Source organism: Physella acuta, unplaced genomic scaffold (genome assembly GCF_028476545.2).
Source record: "Physella acuta isolate Inbredline_101_S28 unplaced genomic scaffold, ASM2847654v3 ptg000804l, whole genome shotgun sequence".
NCBI classification, from domain to species: Eukaryota; Metazoa; Mollusca; class Gastropoda; family Physidae; genus Physella; species Physella acuta.
Window position 1 is genome coordinate 115,245 of NW_026732322.1, and position 23,616 is coordinate 138,860.

General features: G+C 32.6%; 1 protein-coding gene across 1 annotated transcript; it reads right to left on the reverse strand.

Moving 5' to 3' along the window:
- Positions 1 to 583: 583 nt before the first annotated feature.
- On the reverse strand, positions 584 to 22,893 carry LOC131951228 (uncharacterized). The gene is made up of 21 exons (XM_059313568.1): positions 22,829 to 22,893; positions 21,774 to 21,930; positions 21,146 to 21,373; positions 20,711 to 20,800; positions 20,277 to 20,362; positions 19,854 to 20,035; positions 19,640 to 19,760; positions 19,204 to 19,325; positions 18,470 to 18,671; positions 18,021 to 18,164; positions 17,577 to 17,643; positions 17,020 to 17,156; positions 16,299 to 16,568; positions 13,611 to 13,652; positions 12,989 to 13,327; positions 11,022 to 12,629; positions 9,905 to 10,525; positions 3,439 to 9,654; positions 2,930 to 3,048; positions 2,506 to 2,634; positions 584 to 2,027 (listed from the first exon to the last, which is right to left on the reverse strand). Exons 1-21 carry the CDS (start codon positions 22,829 to 22,831, stop codon positions 2,006 to 2,008), a joined length of 10,905 nt encoding a protein of 3,634 aa, XP_059169551.1. The 5' UTR covers positions 22,832 to 22,893; the 3' UTR covers positions 584 to 2,005.
- Between the last annotated feature and the right edge of the window lie 723 nt (positions 22,894 to 23,616).

Consider the following 23,616-nt stretch of genomic DNA (forward strand, 5'->3'; position numbering starts at 1 on the left):
AAAATAAATAAATATCTTTTGGTTACCTTAATGAAGTATTATTAAAATATGTGAAGATTAGGCATATTGTTTAATTTTTACAACAATTAGCAAAAGTTTAAAAATACGAAAGTTCTTGTCAAATTCAATTTAGTAAGTCATCTTTCTTTACCCTCTCACCTCGTTGCAGATTGGCACTAAAGGCCTTCCTTAACTTAGGGGTCGTCCACAGAGTTTCTTCCAGGCACCTCTTCGGGGGGGGGGGGGGGGGCCCAAGCCCCGCCCCCCCCCCCGAAAGTTTTTTACCGCCCCCCGAACGAAATGAAATTTATATAACTTATATAGAAAATATATACTTTTAACAGTGTCCGTCCCCCAAAGAAAGTCTACCCCCCCCCCGAAAATTTCAAGTGCCCCCTCCCCCCGGAGAAAAAAGTCTGGAAGAAACACTGGTCGTCCATCACACTCGTAGGGGGGGGGGGGGTCAGTAATTTTCTGACGGTGTGTGATGAGGGGGAGGGGGTTCAGATGGTGTGACGTCACACATTTGCATTATTAAAAAGCAATGTTAGAAAACAAGTTTTATCCGTTATTTCGCGTTTTAGAAAACTGTTTTAATAAATTATAATTGTGACAGAGTTCAGACAAGATTTTGGAAAAATATCGATGTTTTAAGAAAAATTCAACTGCAATTTTGTAGGCTAAGGTGTGACTTCATTTTTAGGGGGTCTGGCTTTTTGTGACGATGTGTGACGGAGGGAAGGGGAGGGTAAAAATCGTCAAAGGAAAGCGTGACATCATTTATGGATGCCCCCTTACTCTAAGAGTATAACATCTATAATAAACAATTCCAATATTTGTTTGTAATCTTGTTAGTGTATCGTCATGAGTTCATAAGTTTTAGTTTTAACTCTAATAACACTAGGGTAAAACTCCATTTTAGTCGTACTAATATACATATATAGTTAGGGGAAGTTATGATGACTGGGCAAAAACTGAACACAATATCTCTTTATATGATGAGGTCACTACTGCATATACATCATTGCATGATTTAATGATTGATTTTAAGGTTGAAATGCTTCCATGAACATAATTTTTAATTTTATCGTATGTCATCTGTTAATAACTTGAAATAAAGAATTGAAAATTAGTATTACATACAATGACAAATACAAACATAAATTTCAAAATATATTTACAAAATCTTTTTTTGAAACATGTGAGAAAAATTCTTACAATATTGAGTATTGAAAACATTAAGTTTTGTAAATAAAGTCAATAATTTTTAAAGTTTACAATATAACTTTTAATCACACGTTTATTTTATAATGATTTATAATATTTTATATAATATAATATAAAGTAGTTTTATAAAAAAAAATATATTATTTTAGCCAAGTTTTTAACTTATGAAATTGTATGATGCTAACAAGGCTATTGCTTCATTAAAAAACCAATAACTATTTCTACAATCCTTTGAAAAATACAATGGGATAAAAAGAGTACATTTCACCTGCAAAATGCAAAACTATTTCATCTTTTAATTCCTTCTATGGAAATAAAAGCAGTTAAAATTAAAAGAAAAAGTTTAAAATATCATTTATCAAAAATTAAGCAATAAAAATGCAATAAATAAATAAAATATCAATGACACATGTAAAAAGTAAAAGACAGTAGCTTTCATTTCAACACTAAATAAGATTCCTACTTTTTTTTGCATCAGGTGAAACATTAGTGTATCTAATATTAAGGTTTAAAATTTGATATAAAATGAGTCAGCTATTGGCATTACTACACATACAATTAGAAAACAATGTTGATGAAATATGGTGTTTAAATGAGTTGCATGTAATAATTAAATAATCACTTCCATCTAGCATCAAAATAATGGAAATTTATGTTATAGAGTCATAACAGAACAAGACTGGTGTTAAGGTAACAACATTTTCTATATAAATAAATAATAGTGGGGTTGAATTCCGACATGCTGCACTTGGGTATCTCGAAGTATATTTCATCAAGTCTACTGCTGATTAGTGGAGTAGCTTTAAAATAAATAAAAAGATGTTAATAAAATACAAAATAGATCAAATTATATGATTTTAATATTACTATGCCACCCTATCACATATTTCTGTTCTATATAATAATACTATTTTTTAGAATATTGTCATTTAGTATCCAGGTTTATTGGATTATTTTATGATATTAGTAAACATAAACTTTTTGAAATTTTATTTTCTATTCTGTAGGTTTTAAATAAGTTAAAAATTATTTTGAGCTGTCACTAGACAACATCAGTATTTTGTTAGTAATTTATTTCTAAACTGTTAGTTTTACCAAATAGACATCCAATTGATATTAAAATTATCATGTTTGTACATAATATTGGATTGGGTTGACTATAACATCTTGAAAATACTGCAAAATGACAGGGGATCCAGCTTTTCCAAACACCTCATACAAGAAACATTAAACAATTTCAAACTTATGGCACAGCACTAAAAAGACATTTTTCCTCACCTCTGTAGAAGATTGTAAAATATCCTGGCTGGTGATGGATTATTAAAACATACAGAAAAATGTATTTTCATTTCTTTTTCAGAATCATTAAAACTAGTTTCCCATGAACAAGTTGATCCTCTAGTTTGTCTGAAAAAAAGTATTTTATTACTTTAGCTATTTAAAACTATTTAATGATTGAATTGCAAAATATCAAATGAATGTTCTTTCTTATTATATATTTATTTGATAAATTAATTTTGTATTATAATTTTTTACACTAAACACATTTTCAATATTTTTCATGTCAGATGTCAGTTCCATATAGATATTTAGCAAGAATAGTTTTGTTTGCCTATAGAATCTATTCTATGTATAAAAAGAATAATCTTATAGAAAATATCATTTAGATCATTTTTCTTTTTGCACTTGATCAAATACTTACAAATTAGTGATATCTCCTTTTTTAATAATTGTTCTTATGGTATTTATTTTTCCACCATCAAAACGCAGTTCATAATTTACACCATCTTTAGTTAAAGTAAGAGCTACCTTTCCAAAATCCTGTAAAAAACATTTGTTAATAAAGTTATTTTTTGTTCGAATCTAATAATAAAAGTTGTATTTTGTATTATTTATAATTGCTGATTTATTTTTCATAAGGTTTTATTTTAGAAAAAGTTAACTCATTTGAAAAAGTAAAAATAAAATAAACTGTAGAGAACCAACGGGAAGTTAGTATATCAATGAACATTACTTGAACTAGCTGTATTATCATTAATTATGTTGAACATAAAGTATCCAGAAATAATTTCGGTTGTCTGAGATTTGCATTACTACACTTATAATGTTTAAAAACTTTTTCTCATGATAAATTCTTGAAATTTGATGCAGTTTAAAAATAGTTATAAAAGCCACATAATTATTTAAAAAGTAATAATATGTTTGAATTACCTCCTTATTTTTAGAAAGTGTAACTTGTCTCTTAAAGGGTAAATTTTCATCACCAGGAAAATCACAAGCACCATGTTCTAAGGTGTCATGCTGATGCTGCAATTGATCATCCTGCATGGATTGTTGTGATTGGTTGTTTTGTGATAGATCTGCGCCTTGTTTTGAAGAACTGTTTTGCGATTCTTTTTTCTTTTTTAAATGGGCATTTTGAGATAATTTTTTCTGTTGTGATTGGCTGTTTTTCAATGCTGTTGCATGTTGGGAATGGCTGTTTATTGGCGACTTTCCAAGTTGCTTTTCATCACTGTTTTGATCCCTTGTATTCTGTTCTATACTTAATTTGTCTTGGTCTGTTACTACTGTTGATTGTTCATGAGTCTCATCATTTCTAATTATTTCTTTGTCCAGATGTGATTGTTGTGAGCTGCTGAACTTTTCTGTGTCACAAATTGAATCATTGTTTACTGCATCTTCAGTTGGCTGTTTTTCTTGATTTTCACCAAAACTTTCTTTCAAAGATGCATTTTTTGGTTTCTTTTCATTTTCATGATGACTCACATTATAGCTTGATTCAGATTTGTTTGTGTGCTCAGATTTTGGAAAACTATGTACTGAAACTGTTGTGTCTGTTGTATCTTTATTTTCATTATTTTCATAACTGGAGTCTTTTTTATCAGCTTGATGTTCTTCAGTAGTGGATGCTTTTTGTTTATCATCCTCAGTACTGTTTCCCTTTTGTACATTTTCATAATCTTTGGCTGCTTTTAGTTCATTTTCAGATTTTGTGGTAGGTCTACTGTGTACAATTTGGTCATTTTTATCTTTTTCATCACTATCTGATATTTGTGCATTTTTATCTTTATCAATACACTGTTCTTTAAGTTCATTTTCATTTTCTTGAACAATTAGTGTTTTTAGTTTATTTTCATATTCTTCATGGCTGTGTGATATTTGTTTATTTTCACCTTCATCATTGATACGTTCCTTTAGTCCATTTTTATCTTCTTCAGTGCTGTGTTCCTTTTGTCCATTTTCATCTTCTTCAGTGCTGTGTTCCTTTTGTCCATTTTCATCTTCTTCATTACTGTGTTCCTTTTGTGCATTTTCTTCTTTGCTGTGTTCCTTTTGTTCATTTTCATCTTCTTCAGTGCTGTGTTCTTTTTGTCCATTTTCATCTTCTTCAGTGCTGTGTTCCTTTAGTACATTTTCATCTTTTTCAGCACTGTGTTCCTTTTGTCCATTTTCATCTTCTTCAGCACTGTGTTCCTTTTGTCCATTTTCATCTTGTTCAGCACTGTGTTCCTTTTGTTGATTTTCATCTTCTTCAGCACTGTGTTCCTTTAGTCCATTTTCATCTACTTCAGCACTGTGTTGTTTTTGTCCATTTTCATCTTCATTTCTGTGTTCCTTTTGTCCATTTTCATCTTCTTCATTTCTGTGTTTCTTTTGTCCATTTTCATCTTCTTCAGTGCTGTATTCTTTTTGTCCATTTTCATCTTCTTCATTTCTGTGTTCCTTTTGTCCATTTTCATCTTCTTCAGCACTGTGTTCCTTTTGTTCATTTTCATCTTCAGCACTGTGTTCCTTTTGTCCATTTTCATTTTCATCAGCAATTTGTTCCTTTTGTCCATTTTCATCTTCTTCAGCACTGTGTTCCTTTTGTCCATTTTCATCTTCTTCAGCACTGTGTTCCTTTTGTCCATTTTCATCTACTTCAGCACTGTGTTCCTTTTGTCCATTTTCATCTTCTTCAGCACTGTGTTTCTTTTGTCCATTTTCATCTACTTCAGCACTGTGTTCCTTTTGTCCATTTTTATCTTCTTCATTGCTGTGTTCCTTTTGTGCATTTTCTTCTTTGCTGTGTTCCTTTTGTTCATTTTCATCTTCTTCAGTGCTGTGTTCTTTTTGTACATTTTCATCTTCTTCAGCACTTTGTTCCTTTTGTCCATTTTCATCTTCTTCAGCACTGTGTTCCTTTTGTCCATTTTCATCTTCTTCAGCACTGTGTTCCTTTTGTTCATTTTCATCTTCAGCACTGTGTTCCTTTTGTCCATTTTCATCTTCTTCAGCACTGTTTTCCTTTTGTTCATTTTTATCTTCAGCACTGTGTTCCTTTTGTCCATTTTCATTTTCATCAGCACTGTGTTTCTTTTGTCCATTTTCATCTACTTCAGCACTGTGTTTCTTTTGTCCATTTTTATCTTCAGTGCTACGTTCCTTTTGTCCATTTTTATCTTTAGTGCTGTGTTCCTTTTGAACATTTTCATTTTCAGTGTTGTGTTCCTTTTGTTCAATTTCATCTTCTTCAGCACTGTGTTTGTTTTGTCCATTTTCTTCTTCTTCAGCACTGTGTTCCTTCTGTCCATTTTCATCTTTAGTGCTGTGTGATATTTTTTCATTTTTATCTTCTTCATTGCTGTAATTTGTGTGCTCATTATCATCATCCTCAGCGCTGTGTGATTTTTGTTCACTCTTATTTTCTCCTGTATGATGTTCTTTTTGTTCATGTTCACCATCTTCATTGCTGTGTTTGATTTGTTTATTTTCATCTTTTTTAGCACTGTCTGATGTTTGTTCATTTTCATTTGTTTTGGAGATCTGTTCCTTTTCCTCATTTTCCTCTCCATCAACACTGGGTGATTCTTGCTCTTGAACATGTTCATTATTACTGTGTTCTGTTTGCTCTTTATTGTCTTTATTAGCACTGTATGATTTTTGTTTATTTTCATCTTCGTCAGTACTGTTTCCATTTTGTTTATCATTCCTGTGTTCTTTTAGCTCATGTCCATCCCTTTTAGAACTACATCCACCATCCACAAAGCTGGATCCTTTTTGTTCATAATTATTATTATTTGAGTTGCGCCAGCTTTGCTTTTGATTCCTTTTATCCTGTTTATGCTTGGTTTGCCCTCTTTTATCATCCTCACTGCTGGATTCTATTTCATCATCAGCTGATCTGGATTCATCTTGTTCACCTGTATTACACAGAGATGTCTGAGAATTTTGTTTTGTCCAACCCAGGTTATTAAATGCTACATCAGCAGTTTCACACTCAGACCTATGATAAATAGATCTACTTTCTTCCTGATCTCTGTATGAAGGTAGATGTCTGCCACGCTCTGACTGCTCCAGGCCTACACTACATGACCTTTCACTTTCAAATCTCTCCATTAAAATCTTTTTATCACCACGTAGTATTTCCTCCCTTCTGTTTTCACTCAATCTATCATTTATTTTCACCGTGGAAAGATCGTCACCTGAGCTGTAAGATAACAATTTTCTTTCCGAGTCCTGCATTGGTTGGCTTGAAAATATTTGACCAATGGGAATAGACTCTGAACCACTCTCTTCAGACAGCAAATCACTAGATGTTTCAGAGATGTTATCAAAACAACTACTTCTATTTGAGGGGTCGATTGTACAAGTGCATTCAACAGATACATTTTCATGTACAGGTGCCCGTTCTGATACTTGATAAAGCTCTCTTGTGTTTAGTGTTTCACGATGATTAGGCAATTCTGATACAGGAGCGCGTTCTAGTCCTTGGTAAAGCTGCCTTGTGTTTTGAGTTTCACCATGATTAGGCAACCGAGAATGTCCCAAGGTAACAGGACGGATATAGTCTTTAGAATAAAAAATAATTCTATCCCCTATAGCCATTGTTTCTGTTTCTTCTCCAGTGTAAAATTTTCGATGATTATTTTCTTCTGATAACCCTGTCATGGTTGAATCTGTTGAAGACACACTGTCATAGTCCATTGTATTGACATCCTGCTTGTCTTGTGCCGGCCAGAAATCTACAGGGCTTAATGAGTTTTGCTCCAGGTGAGGAGATGATGGCCCGCCACTTCCTGACTGATTTTGAAACACTAATTTTCTGCCAACTTGAAGTGATTCTTGCTCACTGTCGTCTGTCAATGTGTCACTGGATGTCTCACTACTGCTTGTTTTTGTTAGTGGAGTTGAGTCAGATTGTTGCAAAAAAATGCGTTTTGGTTCTAATTTAGGTTTAGTGTCATGACAAATGGGCGGGCATCTGTCTTGTTCGCTATCATAACCATCAGCGCTGTGTTCATCTTGTCTACTTTGATGTTGTAAAGTTGATTGAGTATTTCTTGTTGTCAAAACTTCATTAGAAACTGTAGAGTTAACAGGGTGAACAATAACTCTATCTTTATTTGGTAATTTATCTGATTCATCATCTTGATTTACAATATTGCGGTCATTTTCATCAGTCATCTCTGTAATAGTTGTATCTTCTGATACTTGACTCATATTGTCTTTACTGTCAGTATCTGGCTGAGGCTCATCACTATCTGTTTGATCTGAATCTGTAGAGTCTGCATGGTTTTCGTTGTAAGGTTTTAAATAAACTTCAGAATCTGGCTTAGCCTGAAACAAAAACCTTTGACCAGACTGTAGTGACCCTTGCCCAGTTTCTTGCGATGATCTCTCCATTACTTTTTTATCTTCATCTGATGCACAAGAAAGCAAATTATTTTCTGAGTTTGGCATCGCTTGGCTTGAAAGTCTTTGGCCAATACAAAATGACTTGTCACTCGATTCTTCACTCCAGTGTTCGCTAGATGTTTCAGTATTGGGATCCTCATTCATTCCACTGTTCCTTATGTTTACATGAGTCACTGTGTCTGTGTCTTGAGATGAGATATGTCCAGGTACATATTTCGGTCGTGTATCATAATGAGATGCTGGATGTCCATTTTGTTCCTCATCATAACCATCAGTGTTGTTTTCAGCTTGTCTACTTTGATATTGTAAAGATAAGTGAGTATTCCTAGTTGTCAAAGTTTCATTAGAAACTGTAGAGTTTATAGGATGAATGATAATTCTATCTTTATTTGATACTTGGTCTGTTTCATCATCTGGGTTTACAATATTGCAGCCTTTTTCATCAGTCATCCCTTCAATAGTTGTATCTGTATCTTCTGACGGAGTTTCATCACTATCTGTTTGATCTGTCTCTGTATCTGTAGAGTCTGGATGATTTATGTTGTTATTATGTTTTAAATAAACTTCAGAATCTGACTTCGCCTGAAACAAAAGTCTTTGACCAACATGTTGTACATTCTCCCCACTGTCTTGAGAGGATCTTTCCATTTTATCACTACTTTGATCTTCCTCTGATGCACAAGAAAGCAAATTACTTTCTGAATTTGGCATTGCAATGCTTGAAAGTCTTTGGCCAACATAAAATGAATTTTGGCTAGCCTCTTCACTCCACTGTGTACTGGATGTTTCACTGCTGATATCATCATCCAATTCACTACTGGTTCTGTTTATTGAGGTCATTGTGTCTGTGTGTTGAGCTGAAATGTGCCCTGGCACATGTTTAACTCTTGTATCATGATAAAAAGATGGGTGTCCATTTTGTTCCTCATCATAAACCTCAGCGTTGTGTTCATCGTGTCTACTTTGATGTTGTAAAGTTGATTGAGTATTTCTTGTTGTCAAACTTTCATTAGAAATTATAGATTTAACAGTAACAACAGGGTGAACAATAATTCTATCTTCATTTGATAATGTACCTGATTCATCATCTTGATTTACAATCTTGCGGTCATTTTCATCAGTCATCTCTGTAATAGTTTTATCTTCTGATACTTGACTCACACTGTCAGTATCTGGCTGAGGCTCATCACTATCTGTTTGATCTGAATCTGTATCTGTAGAGTCTGCATGAGTTTCGTTTTTATAAGGTTTCAAATAGACTTCAGAATCTGGCTTAGCCCGAAACAAAACCCTATGACCAAACTGTAGTGACCCTTGCCCAGTTTCTTGAGACGATATCTCGTGTTCATCACTCATATCATCCTCATCAGATGTATGAACAGACAAAAGTCTTACAGAATCTGGCGCAGCTTTGTTTGAAATTATCTGGCCAACTTGCATAGACTCCTTCCTGTTTTTGGCCTCTCTCTCTTTAAATGTTTCACCACCTTCATCTAACTCACCACTTTCTGTGTTCAACTTAACTCCTGTAGCGTGATCATCTTCTTGCTGTTTTTTAGAAGATAAACTGCTTACTGGTATGACTGGGCTCACATTTTTCACCCCATCAATGGGTATTTGCTTCTTACGCTCATCTAGAGAATTACCATCTGATCTTTTACTGTTTCCTTGATGACCCGTAACTTTCATGTTCTGGCTGTCCACCTGTGGTGATTGAAACTTAGCGTCTGTGGTAGTACTAATCCCCTAGAACAAAATAAAGATAAATGAACATATCATCAATATATCGTTTTTAAAAGTATTCAAATAGTTTTTTTTTAAAAGGTGATGCCTTTTATTGATGAAGATTTGTAGTAAGTTCATAAGTTAAAACTTGATGCATGCTAAAGTGTCAAAACTTGAGCAATTTTTGAATAAGTTTCAACTATATTTTTATATAACTAATGGCTAATTAACTTACGAGGTTGGTTTAGATATAATTAGAGTTAACACTCACCTTGTTCATCACAGGTGATGGACCAATTTGGGGAGTTTCAGCTCCATCTGCAGTACTTTCAGCAGATGATTGCACATTTTGTTCTGTATTAGGGCTGGCTTTTTGCTTTTGTTCTGAGCTAGGGTTGACTTTTTGCTTTTGTTCAGTATTAGGGCTGGATTTTTGTATTTTTTCTGAACTAGGGCTGAGTTTTTGCTTTTGTTCTGTATCGGGACTGGCTTTTTGCTTTTGCTCTGTGCTAAGGCTGTTGTTTTGTTTTTGGTTTATTTCTTGAGTTGCAATGTTTTTTGGAGACACGACAGTAGGAATATTGTTAGCAGTGGCTGGTACTAAATTCTCTCTCTGTACAGTGTCGGTAGCTGCTGCTACTAAATGTACTGGTTTTGTGTCTCTTAGATCGCCAGTTGGACCTTGAGCAGGAGGTGAAACGTTAATGTCAAAACTAGCTGGTTTAAGCACAGTTTTGTTAGCCTTTGCTGCTGCATTACTCGATGTTGATTGGCTATTGGATTGAGGTGACATACTTTGAGTTGTAGCAGCAGTAGAGCTAGTGCCAATTTTTGATGTTTCCACTCCAGGTTTTTGTTGACTTGCTGCATCTGCTACATTGGTTGAAGTTGGCTGTGATCAAAATAAGTAAATTATTATTTAACCTAATGCACTTTATACAACAAGGTTTGAAATTTTGAATGGTAAAATGATAACTGAGCTTACTATGATACTCTAAGTTTAGATTTTAAAAAAATTATTAGCATTTACTACAGTGTAAAATTTTTATAGATTAAATCACAAATAATCATCATATTTTCCCTGTCGTGCCAAAAACGCACGAGACAGATGAAGTAGAGTTTATCTGCTTCAGAGACTTTGACATATGAAGGGATAGTGTGGTCAGCACTATTCCCAGCCGTCTTTGTATCCATAACGTGAGTTAGGTACCCATCAGAGCTGGGTGGACAAGGACATTCTAGTAACTAGAAGCCAGATTCGAACTCGAGACATTCGGGTCGGTAGTCTAGCTCTCTACCTCTAGACTACTCCATCCCATAAAATCACAAATAAAATTATTAAAAACTTTAAATAGAATTAAATGAATTAAAATTTGTTGGACAAAAACCTTTGTTGTATTGAGCCCTTTATCAGCAGCTTTGGCTGCACCAAATTGAAAAATTGAAGACTGCTGGTGAGTTAGAGCAGAGCTGACATTTGTGTTGTTGATGTTGGTGTGCTGCGCTGTACCAGGTACTACACCAGGTGTAACTGATGAAGCCGGGCTTTGAGTTATTGTGTTGCTTACACTTGAAGGTGTCACAGCATGTTGAGATTGTCCTGTGTTAAATCCTACCCCAAAATTAAAGTTTGTTGTCGGAGTTTTAGCTGTGCCGGTACTTGACATATTCAATGGTTCATTTTTATTTTGTGTCGCTGTTTGTTCTTGTCCTGATGTAGCCCCTGCACTGATATTTGAGGATGTTGCTTTGCTTGGAGTTACATTAGTGCCAAAGATTGCGTTGTCTAATTTTGCCCCGTTAGTTGATGTCGCAGTTTGTCGAGATGTAATTCCTGCACCAAAAGTAAAGCACGGGGCTTGAGTTAGAGATGTTACTTTAGTAGTTGATGTATCCACTTGTCGTGAATTTGATATATTTCCTGAACCAAAATAAAAAGCACTGGGCTGATTTGCTGTGGTGCTGGTACTTGTATTGGCTGGGGGTGCAACTCTATCAGTACATGGAGCAGAAAAGCCTCCTGGTTCTGTACTGAATTTGAAGGTTGTTGCTTGAGTCTGGACTGCATCTTTTCTTGTATTTGTTGGCATTGCTGTGCCTATCTGTGGAGTTGAGATGTGTTTTTGATCAGAAGCAGGTTGTGCACCAAAAGAAAAAATTGATGTCTGGCTTTGATTAACAGTTGGGTTCAAATTTGTATTGTTTAGTATAGCTCCACCAGTAGAACTCAAATTTGTATTGTTTAGTGTAGCTCCACCAGTAGGACTCAAATTTGTATTGTTTAGTATAGCTGCATCAGTAGATCTCAAATTTGTATTGTTTGGTATAGCTCCATCAGTAGATCTCAAATTTGTATTGTTTGGTATAGCTCCATCAGTAGATCTCAAATTTGTATTGTTTGGTATAGCTCCATCAGTAGATCTCAAATTTGTATTGTTTGGTATAGCTCCATCAGTAGATCTTAAATTTGTATTGTTTAGTGTAGCTTCATCAGTAGATCTCAAATTTGTATTGTTTGGTATAGCTCCACCAGTAGATCTCAAATTTGTATTGTTTAGTGTAGCTCCATCAATAGATCTCAAATTTGTATTGTTTAGTGTAGCTCCACCAGTAGATACTGCACTTTGTCCATGTTTTGATGGCTGAGTTACAAGGAGGACACCATTAGAAAAGTTTTCTTGTTGTGATATTAGTCCCTTGAAGGATGTTGCTAGACTTTGAGTTACAGCTGGGGTGGCTATGTGATCTGTAAAGGCTGTTTCAGCATGTTGAGTAGAAAAAATTCCTTGTCCTAACGTTACTTGACTTTGATTTCCAGCTGGGAAACAAGTAGAGGTATTCAACAGTGTTTTATTTTGTATTGGTCCTGATGCTTGTCCTGTTGGGTTAGGGTTAGTTGCCACATGACTTGGAGTTAAGTTAATGCCAAAACCAAGTTTTGTTCCATATTCTGGTGTCAGCATTTCTGCTTGTCCTATAGAGTTTTCTGTTCTTATCTAGAAAATAAATAAATATAATTTAACAAGAATGAATTAAAGTATATAATATTTTTTAATTCATAAGCATTGACTGTTATATAAATTACCTAGTAAGAAATACATGTCACTATACTTTTTTCTCTCTATGTGAATAGGCTGATTTGTTTTAATAAAACTTCAACTTAAAAATGTTTTTCAGAATTAGAATACAAATCGTGAAGAAAAAAACAATCAAACCATTAGAGTGGGCTTATTCAAACCACAATTCTAGTCAATGGTTGGAAATTTAAACATTGTGTGATTGGTAAAAGGTATTTAGTGTCAACAAATTGTTACAAAGTATGGTGTTAAAAAACTATTTTAAAAATGTGCTTTACCTGGCAAGGAGTGTTTGGGTTAGTTAGATACGGTGGCTGACCATGGATATTTGTTGCACTTGTGTAAGGATTTGGGTAGGGATGAGAATATCCTTGCTGAATTTGGTTCGTATTATGATACTGCCATAATGGGTTAATTTGTAGTGGTTGTGGGTAATCAAGGGTTACAACATGTGGTCCATTTGTACTTAGGCCTCTAGGTTGTCCCAAATTAATGTTAGCCCCTTGTTGATTGCTGTCTACTTCATCAAGTGATTCAAACATTTGGGATTGATTTTGACTTGAGGCATATGGAAGTTGAGGCGATGAAAATTTGGACTTCAAATCAGATACTTCAGCCTATTAAAAAATATAGAAAAGTTGCTGAACAAAATTAAGTGAATTATTCATTCAAAAAACCTTTCATCTTTGAACACAAAAAAAGCAAAGCTAATACTATTTACACATTATAATTAGAGTTAGACTATTGATGTTACTACTATTTTAAAATTAGACTATTGGTAAAAGTACATTGGAATTAGACTATTGGTAAAACTACATTAGAATTAGACTATTGGTAAAACTCCATTAGAATTAGACTATTGATACCAGTGATTAATATGTTTACAAAATAACAATTTACCTTTAACTCATGAAGAATTGACTTGTTCTCCTGCAATAACTCCTAAATATAGGAGAAAAATCTTATGTTAAATGTTAGCCTTGATATGTGCAAAAGCATGTAATTTAAATAAAGTTTTAATTTTTTCGTTTAAACTTTAAAGACACTAATTCATATTTTAAATAAAATTTTCTATTTTTCTTCTAATTAGGAGAGAAGCTTAAAGAATCATTAAAATAGACAAATAATTAAATGACTATGAGTAATCTATCAACAGCTTATTAGAGCTATTCTTTTTTGTAAATTCATGCAATATGAGAGAATAAGTAAACAGAGGCGTAGCGACCCTTCCCGGCACCCGGGGCGAACTTTCAATTTGGCGCCCCCCCCCCGCTTATTTATATATATATATATATATATATATATATATATATATATATATATATATACATATATATATATATATATATATATATATATATATATATATATATATATATATATATATATACATACATATATATATATATATATATATATATATATATATATATATATATATATATATATATATATATATATATATATATGTGTGTGTGTGTGTGTGTGTGTGTGTGTGTGTATAATTATGTGTGTGTGATAGTGTGTTTATATATAAGCTTGTGTGTGGGTAAGAGTGTATTTGTGTGTGTAAGCGTGTGTGTAAGCGTGTATGCTACAGTCCGGACAAGGTTTAATAATTACATTGTATGATTTTCATTCCTTAAAACTTTACGACAATCTAATTCCCATTAAGATGCGTTTAACTTTTTTTGCGAAAGATTAGTAATGTCAGTTAAAAAAAATAAGCCTGATCTGTGTTAGAGGGTAGTTTGTAGCTAACGCTAATATGTTTAGACCAACCTTTTATGTTCTAGTTTTGAACGATCTCTGTTGTGATATGGTACATAGTTGGATTCGAAGTTTGTTAGAGTAAGGACACACAAGTGACATACAAGAAGAAGTTATCAGAAATATTTATTGTTCACATTGGAATACGACATGGGTATTTCGTTGATTGGTTGATGGTATGACAAAACAAGCTAGAGAAAACAAACTGGAATCCAACGGATGTTAACAGCTCGTTGTCTTGGATTTCGCAGATTTGCCCTGCCTTCTCGCACACAGTTTCTTCCAGGCATCTTTTCGGGGGGGGGGGGGGGGGGCGAAGCCCCCCGGAAAAATTTTTTACGCCCCCCCCGAACGAAATGAAATTTATATAATTTATATATAGAAAATATATACTTTTAACAGTGTCCGCCCCCCCCCGAAGAAAGTTTACCGCCTCCCCCCTCCCCCCCGAAGATTTCAAGTGCCCCCCCCCCCCCCCCGGAGAAAAAAGTCTGGAAGAAACACTGATCAAAAGTATCTGATCTCTCACGTTGAAGTTGAGAGAATCGTAAGAATCTTACAAAGAACTAGTCGCGTCTTTTTTTTAACAAAACTGGCTATTGAAATTGTACATTACGCGTTAATACACTTGGTTTCTTTACTAAGTGTTAAGAGAGTTATCTACTCACCAATCCAGTACAAATACTTACGATTTTTGTTAGCGAAAAAAGCGCCCCCCCCCCCCACCCCCACACACACTCATCACAACCATCTTGGACAAAGTTTGTAGAGCGGTTTTTAACGTAACTAACTTTTTAAAAAAAAAATGTTACACAATTATACAATGCACAGTACAATTCGTTTCTTTCTGAGAGCTAAAGGTTGTTTACTCAGAATCCTGTGTAATTTTGCTATTTTATTTAGCCTAAAAGCGCCCCCCTGCACCATCTTGATAAAAGTCACTAACGTATTTTACAGTTCAACAATCGTACAATACGTTTTAATACAATTGGTTTCTTTTAATAGTGGTAACGTTTATCGACTCAACAATCTAGTGTAAATTCTTCCGTTTTAAGTCTCGAAAAAGCGCCCCCCCCCCCATCTAGGATAAGCTTCAAAGCGGTTTTGCCGGTCACTGTTTCTTAAGAGTATATGTTTTACATTAAGAAATCAAGATAGAAAACAGTTAAATCAGTATGTAAATGCGTGTAGCCATTACATTTCTTAACTTAGACAGTTTATAATTCAAAACTGCAGCATAAAATCAGCTTTAAAAAAATTTTCCCACCCCTTTTGGCGCCCCCATAGGGTCGGCGCCCGGGGCGGCCGCCCCCCCCCGCACCCCCCTAGCTACGCCTCTGTAAGTAAACAGTAAACATTTTAAGCGATCTTCTACTTCAGGTACATTGTGTCTGGAACTTATCAGATGAAGGTTCATGTGGGAAATCAGATTTTATTTTATTTTTCATGAAAAACCAGATCAATTGGCTTAAACTAGGCTAACTACATGGGATGGTATGGTTATATGGTAGAACGTGCAGATGCTAACCCTGAAGAGTTTGGGTCCCTTGCCTTAATCCGTAGATCATCCCTGAGTCCACCCAACTCTGATGGGTACCTGACTTAGTAAGGGAAGGAAATATGGCTGGGTATAGTGCTAACCACACTATCTCTTCATATGCCAAGGTCACAAAAACAAATGAACTTTACTTCTTCTGCTCAATGACTTCCAGGTACATAGGGTAACTTACGCTAATTACAAATGTAAATGGGCTTAACAGTTATTATAAGCAGCTTTTCCTCATTAAATAAATAAAATAATTTTGTGACTAAACCTACCCTGAAAATTGTTGAAGATTCGATATTTTGCTCAACAACAATACGTAGCAGTCTTGAACTTTCACACACTTGCTCAGCCATTTGTTTGGTGTTTTCTATGAGAGAGTCATACACCTTCAACACCATGTCATGGTTAAGCCCAGTATCACCACCATTGGCTAAATCTCTGCTTAGGGCATCCTGGTGCTGGTAGTGCCTTTGTGAACGTTGTGACCTTAGAATTACAGCACTTTGACTGTCCTCATCATCACCAGGCTGGACATGCATGTTCTGTACAAGTTTAATTTAATAAATAAAATATAATAATTAAGAAGATGTATAGGATAATTTAAATAAAATAAAATAAAACAGAAAAAAAAACATTAATAAAAAAAGCTTTACATAATTTTGTACTGATATGTTTTCTGAAATTGCCTGAGTTAAAAAAAAATCTTTGTCATAACCTTTAAGATGGAAGTGATCTCCATAACTTTATTTATCTTCAGAGCTTAGTACTATTTAATTTGTCTTTTTAGAGAACCATAACATGATTTCCAAAAAGATATTAACATTTATTCTAAAAACTTAAAAAATTTTTAAAAAAATCCAGCAGTTTTAGGTTAATTATATTAGAAATTTACTCTTCAAAAAAACCGAGCAAAAAACTTGAAATTTATCTTCAGCATATTTGGCTTAATATTACTTTTGTTAAACACATATAGTTCTTAAAGTTATTTATTACCTGTTCTCGCCCAATATTAGAGTGAGTTTTAAAAACAGAATTTGGATTTCGTCTGGCACTGTGCACTCTGTTGCCTCTAGCCTCAGGCTGATGGGAGGTTGAAGAGCAGCTATAATAACTACACTCTGACTTGTCATCTGTAATAGTAAAAATAAATTAATACAAAGTTTGATGGTAGGAAAGGAATCAACGAGTAAAGCCTTAATTTATCTATTCAGTGTCTAGTAAAGAGGATGTATTAGATGCCCTGCTCTGGTGGGTAAGTGACATGAGTTGAGGAAAGTACATGAAGTTTCAATCCGCTATTTAACAAAAATAAATACCCTACTTCTTCTGTTTTTAAAACTTCAGCATAAATAACTTACACACAATACAGTATTTCAAAAAATATAAAAAAGTATTTTATATAAAAAATTATATAAAATACTAAATTAAAAGAAACTTAAAACATGAAGGTTGAGACTGAAAAATCATTTTATGATAACTATTAACAGTTTTATTTCTGCGTGTACAGTTTAAATTTAGTTAAAGATGAATAGTTTTAAACAAGAACTGACCTTCCTGATTAGCATGAATAATTTGCTCAGTTTCATTCAGTTCACTAATGACAGCTTCCTTGAAATCCTAATGATCATAATCAATATGTGCATGTATTAAAAAAAGAAGATGCTAAAGTCTACTATCTTTTTCATGAATTAAAATAGGAATATTGTAAAAAAAATACCAAATTACTAAGTTCTAGGCTCCAATTAAATTTTTATTATAAAACACAAAGTATTTAAAAAGTCAGTTGTTTTACTTTTGTTATTTAATTTAATTCATATTATGCTGTGTATTGATCTATTAACTGTATTTTTTAAAAATTAAAAGAAATTAGAGAATAAAAACAAAATAGTCATGTACAATATTTTATTATAATGTTACATTTGAATTGTTAAGAATAAAATTATTCATGATTAAATTGGTTACACAATGCATTATGGAAAAATTGTACATCTTACTTTGTCACTTGAGTCAATATTAATTTCATCCAATAAGTTATAAAGAATATTTCTTCCTTCTAGAAGCATATCTTCTCTTTTAACCAGTCCTTCTTCATAATTCTCCTTGTTGGTTATTTCTTTCTCTGCCCAAAATCTAAGAGTCTAAACAGGATTTACGAAAAATTATAAATAATTACTGTTACTAAACATTAATCAAGCCTTCATGAAATGTGCGGGTGATTGTAAATCATTTGTAAAGGCAACTAAAAATCTGAAATATATTATTATGTAGGCTTAAAACTAACATTTACAAATATAAATTTGGTCACAATACAAAATTTAATTGGTACGTAGCAGACCAAATGATTTTTATTTTTAAGGATGAAAAACATCATATTATTATTTTTAAAATATTTTATTCTCACATTAATATTAAAAGTAAAAAAAATTAAGTGCATATTTCAAACCTTGGCCATGTTTAGCTTAGATTCAGGAGTGTTTATTTGCCTAAAACCATCAACAGCTCTACTGTATTCTGATTTATTCATTGCAATCAGAGACATAGCAAAAATAACTTCAGATTTCAAATGGTTAAAGCTGTCTAGGGTGAACTCTGTGTCTCTTGGCTCTTGAAACAGTCTGGTTGGTGGGAGCTCATACTTGTTTTCTCTAATTAAAAGAAATGAATAAAATAAACATTCATAAAAAAAATCCACTTAAACTGATCTAACAATGTATTAAATTAAATACTTTTGCGTTATGTCTTATAAGTTAATGTTATTTATTTTGTATTGGTTATAACATCCTTTATATTACAGTTATGTCCATTGAGTGTGTTTTATAGTGTGTGTTCATCAATCAGTGACTGAGCATAGCAAGTGATGACTTGTTCGCAAGAGCAGGTTATTTACCTGTTTAAAGTTCTTATGTAAACCTGATGGCACCTAGTGTTGTGATCTAAATGATTGTTCTCTTTAGTGCAAAATTAAAAATTAAATTTTGGAATGCATAGGTAATCCAGACAATTTTTAACAGTGCAAGGACTAACTCATTTTCAGTTTTGGGAAAATAAGTTATTTTCACCAAATTTGTAAAAAAAAATACTTTTATTCGAACTTGAACAAAATTGTTTGAACATCTTATTTCAATAACACAAGCTGGATAGAAAATAAAACAGCTGCTAAAATTATTAAAGCTATACCTTTGTATTTTTTCAATTACAAATCTGGCATGATTCCAAAAACTTGTAACCCTATTTTCAAGTGGTTTAAGTTCACTGGCAGTGCTCTGACGAATTGTGGTGCATTTTTGTAAGTCTTTCAGCTGCCAATAGTTAAAAATTAGTCAATGTACTCAATTTGTCAGCATAAATACTTAAAATAATAATCCATAATTCTAAGTACAGGTTCAGTTGACAATTTCTTATTTCAATTTAACAAAATGTCCTAATCTCAGAAAAAAATATTTATTTCTTAAACATTGGGTAATCTATTTTATTCTTACAATATGTTGTAACTTGTTTAATAATAAGCTAAGATTAATTTAATGGAACAATACAATTCTGTTTTTTCTATGTAGCTTTTAATAGGCTGGTAAAAAAAATGTAGATAAAGTTAAAAAAACTTTAAAGAAATTACCTTTTCATTCAGAGATTTGGCAATATGGACCAAAAGCTGCAAAGACATTCCATGAATACCAACAAGTCTTACAGTCTCCAAGCCAAAAACAAGAGTACATCTTAGGCTAGTCTGCTTAAAACTTAAATAAAATAAAAACCAATATTGCTTTTAGACTATATTTTAAACATTATTTAAAAAAAATAATAATAAGGTATGAGAAAAATCTTCCTACTTGAATGAGTTAGTGAAGAATTGATAAGCTGCTGACCACCATTTAGCCTGGTCATCTGTACACAATTGTTGTTTAAGACAAACAGGAAAAAGAAAGCTGTGCACAATTCTTGTTTCTTCATTTGGATAGTCTGTACATTTGATTCTACTGGCTGTGCATTGAACAGTTGCCATCAAGAAAACCTGAAACATTTATTGTAAAAATAACAATGGGCAGAAATCTACATCTTTTAGTAAACAGAAGGCTATTTGTTAATAATGAACTATAGATAAAAGTTATTCATACTTTTATATTGTCAAGTTATAAAATATTATAAAGCCATTTAATATAAAAATATTTTGATGTTTTTAATAAAAAATCTCTGGAAAAATTAGTCTCTGATCTCTTAAACCTTTATCTGCTATACTTTTGTTTAATATTTACCAAAATATCCATTTGACACAATGAGTCCATCACACCATTTTCAATGTTTATACCAAAAGGTATATTTTCAATGAGAAAAAATGGATCTGTAAAGGTAACAAGTAAAATGAAAATTTTTTTTTGTAAACAGAATATATTTAGGCTGCACAAAGAAGAGAGGTATGCTTGGTTGTCTGCTTGATGCATACAAAACAATAATCTTTTCAAAACTTACTTAAAATAAAAAATCTTCTGTTTCAATGCAATCTTATTTAAATATTTTTTACACTTTATACTTTGCATAAATAATAAGACACAGTAGCTGTTAAATAGAGACAATACATTTTTATTTAATTAACAATTCTTTTTATAATCCCAATGAATACATATAGACCTACATATATGTATAAACAAGCAGATATTTAATTATTTTTTAGGCAAAAAAATTAACTTACAGTTGGGCTGCACATGCATGTCTGGTGTGTAGTACTGAAGACAAAGCCATACAAGGCATTGAAGATTTTTTATGTTCAGCTTAAAAGCCACTGAAACAGTTATGAAATGGCATCAATAAAGAATTTTCTTTTTAAATGTATATAGGCCTATATTTGAAAAACATTTTTAGTGGTCACCATACATAACATTTGAAAAATATTCCAAACTCTTTTAGATAGTATTTGATAGATTTATTCCAATTTATCAACACAGAATAAACAATTGTTTGCTTTTTTTTGTCCAATTTAGGTTTTTAGAAAATTGAGATTCTACCCATTAAAATAATACCTTAAGTATCTACAGGTTGGATAGAATAAATGTGCATTTTAATCATAATTAAAAAAAAAAATGCACATGTTTTCAACAGGAATTTATTCTTTACTGGAAATCTTTACCTGTATCAACTTTCAGAAGACAACTTAGGGTTATTGGCTGTGAGAGACTGGAACTTTCAAACATTTCTCTGGCCTTGCAAAAAAATGAAACCTCCACAAGAGCTTCATTGTAATTTCCATACAGAACTCTACAGACATTTTTGTGGCCTTCCACTGTCATTATTTGCCTTTTGATGCTTTTACTCCAGTCTAAAATATTTCCATTTGCCAGCTTGTATAGTACATGGCCTAATAAACAATACAATTATAATTATTGGTACTTTAAAAAAAAATGAGAATTAGCAGAGAAAAATTGAATGGTCTTGAACAAATTAAACATAGTCTAAATTCTAACTAGACATCTTTAGTGATATGTATTTTTCTTCTAGATTAACTAAAAGGAGTTTAACTAATTTGAAATATTATTTGTTTCTTATATGTGTCTGTTAACAAATAATGCCAAGGCAATACATTTAAATAAAAGTCAATAAAGATTTGATTTTAAATGTAATATTTCTCTAAAGCTCTTGCATACTATTTATGAAGATATCTTTTTCTGATATCACTTTCAGTGTAGTGTAAAAATTTGTAAAATAAGATTTTCTACTAAATGTTCATATTCCACAGTCAAATAAAATTATCAACATACCAACTTGTGAATATCGGTGATAGCTTTGCATGCCCCACCACTTGTATAACTTTCTTTCCCTGATCCATGTACTCTCAGGTAGAATTGGGTCAAAACTTAGACTTGCCAGGAAACAGGCACCAGAAAACTTTTTAGCATCCTCCCAAGGAATCAAAAACTGTTTAGAAAATTTAAGTATAGTGGTTATCCTTTTAATATTGATTAGCATACATCTGACATAAATAAATTTTCTTTTTTTTTATGACTGTTGCACAAATGTATTGATAATTTTCATGAACATCCCTAGTATAAATCTCAGACAAGAAATATATATGTCTCCTTCAATACTTATTGAGAGATTAATTTAGTTAGTCAATAAGATTCTGCTTCTGTCATAGACTTCCTTATATAAACTCTCAGGACAAACTTCAATTGTGTATGTGTGGTGGTGGGGAGGGGGGCAAGGGGGGTTATTGTCAAAGGGGTCTATGTTCAGGGTGTTGTGTACATGAGGTTTATGTCCAGGGTGTTGTGTACATGGGGTTTAAGTTCAGGGTGTTGTGTACATGAGGTTTATGTTCAGGGTGTTGTGTACATGAGGTTTATGTTCAGGGTGTTGTGTACATGGGGTTTAAGTTCAGGGTGTTGTGTACATGGGGTTTATGTTCAGGGTGTTGTGTACATGAGGTTTATGTTCAGGGTGTTGTGTACATGAGGTTTATGTTCAGGGTGTTGTGTACATGAGGTTTATGTTCAGGGTGTTGTGTACATGGGGTTTATGTTCAGGGTGTTGTGTACATGGGGTTTATGTTCAGGGTGTTGTGTACATGAGGTTTATGTTCAGGGTGTTGTGTACATGAGGTTTATGTTCAGGGTGTTGTGTACATGGGGTTTAAGTTCAGGGTGTTGTGTACATGGGGTTTATGTTCAGGGTGTTGTGTACATGGGGTTTATGTTCAGGGTGTTGTGTACATGGGGTTTATGTTCAGGGGGTTTGTGAGCTGACACCAAAAGTGTCAATTAGGGCTTTTACCAATACACCTTAAAATTTAAAGTTATTGTTCAATTAAATTTACCATCTGAGCTTTCTTGAGTAGCAATGATCCAGCCAGAAAAAATAGCTGAGACTTGGACTCTTGTACAATAGCGTACAGACCAAAGATCACCATACTCCTATAGGGAAACATGTGGTGAAATTAAGATTTATTTATATGCATAAGACAATTTGACCATCTAACAAAAAATTATATAAATATATATGTAAACTAAGGGCAAAAAGAATTATATATGTACTTATAAATATATATATATATATATACATATATATATATATATATATATATATATATATATATATATATATATATATATATATATATATATATATATATATATATATATATATATATATATATATATATATATATATATATATATATATGTATATATATATATATATATAATTTTATATGTATTTATAAATACCTATATATATATGTATATATATTTTTCCCCCTGTGTGTATTTATTTTAAATAATTTGGAACTCACCATAAAAAGAGTTTGCAAACACTTAAACCAACTCAGCTCATCTTGAAATCTTGCATCATTGTTAATGCTTAGGGCCATATCATATGCTTTTTCCCATTCATTTGCATCAGTGTAAGACTGTATAAGGTTTATGTGTAGCTGGAGGTCACACTGATCAATGACTTGCACTTGCTTAGATTTAAAAATAATAAAATTAAATCATGTATAATTAAGTTAGTTAGTGTATTGGAAAGGTACATCTAATACAAGCAATAGAGAAATTAAACTTTAAAATAAAACTTATTTATACATACTTAGTTATAATTGAAAATAAT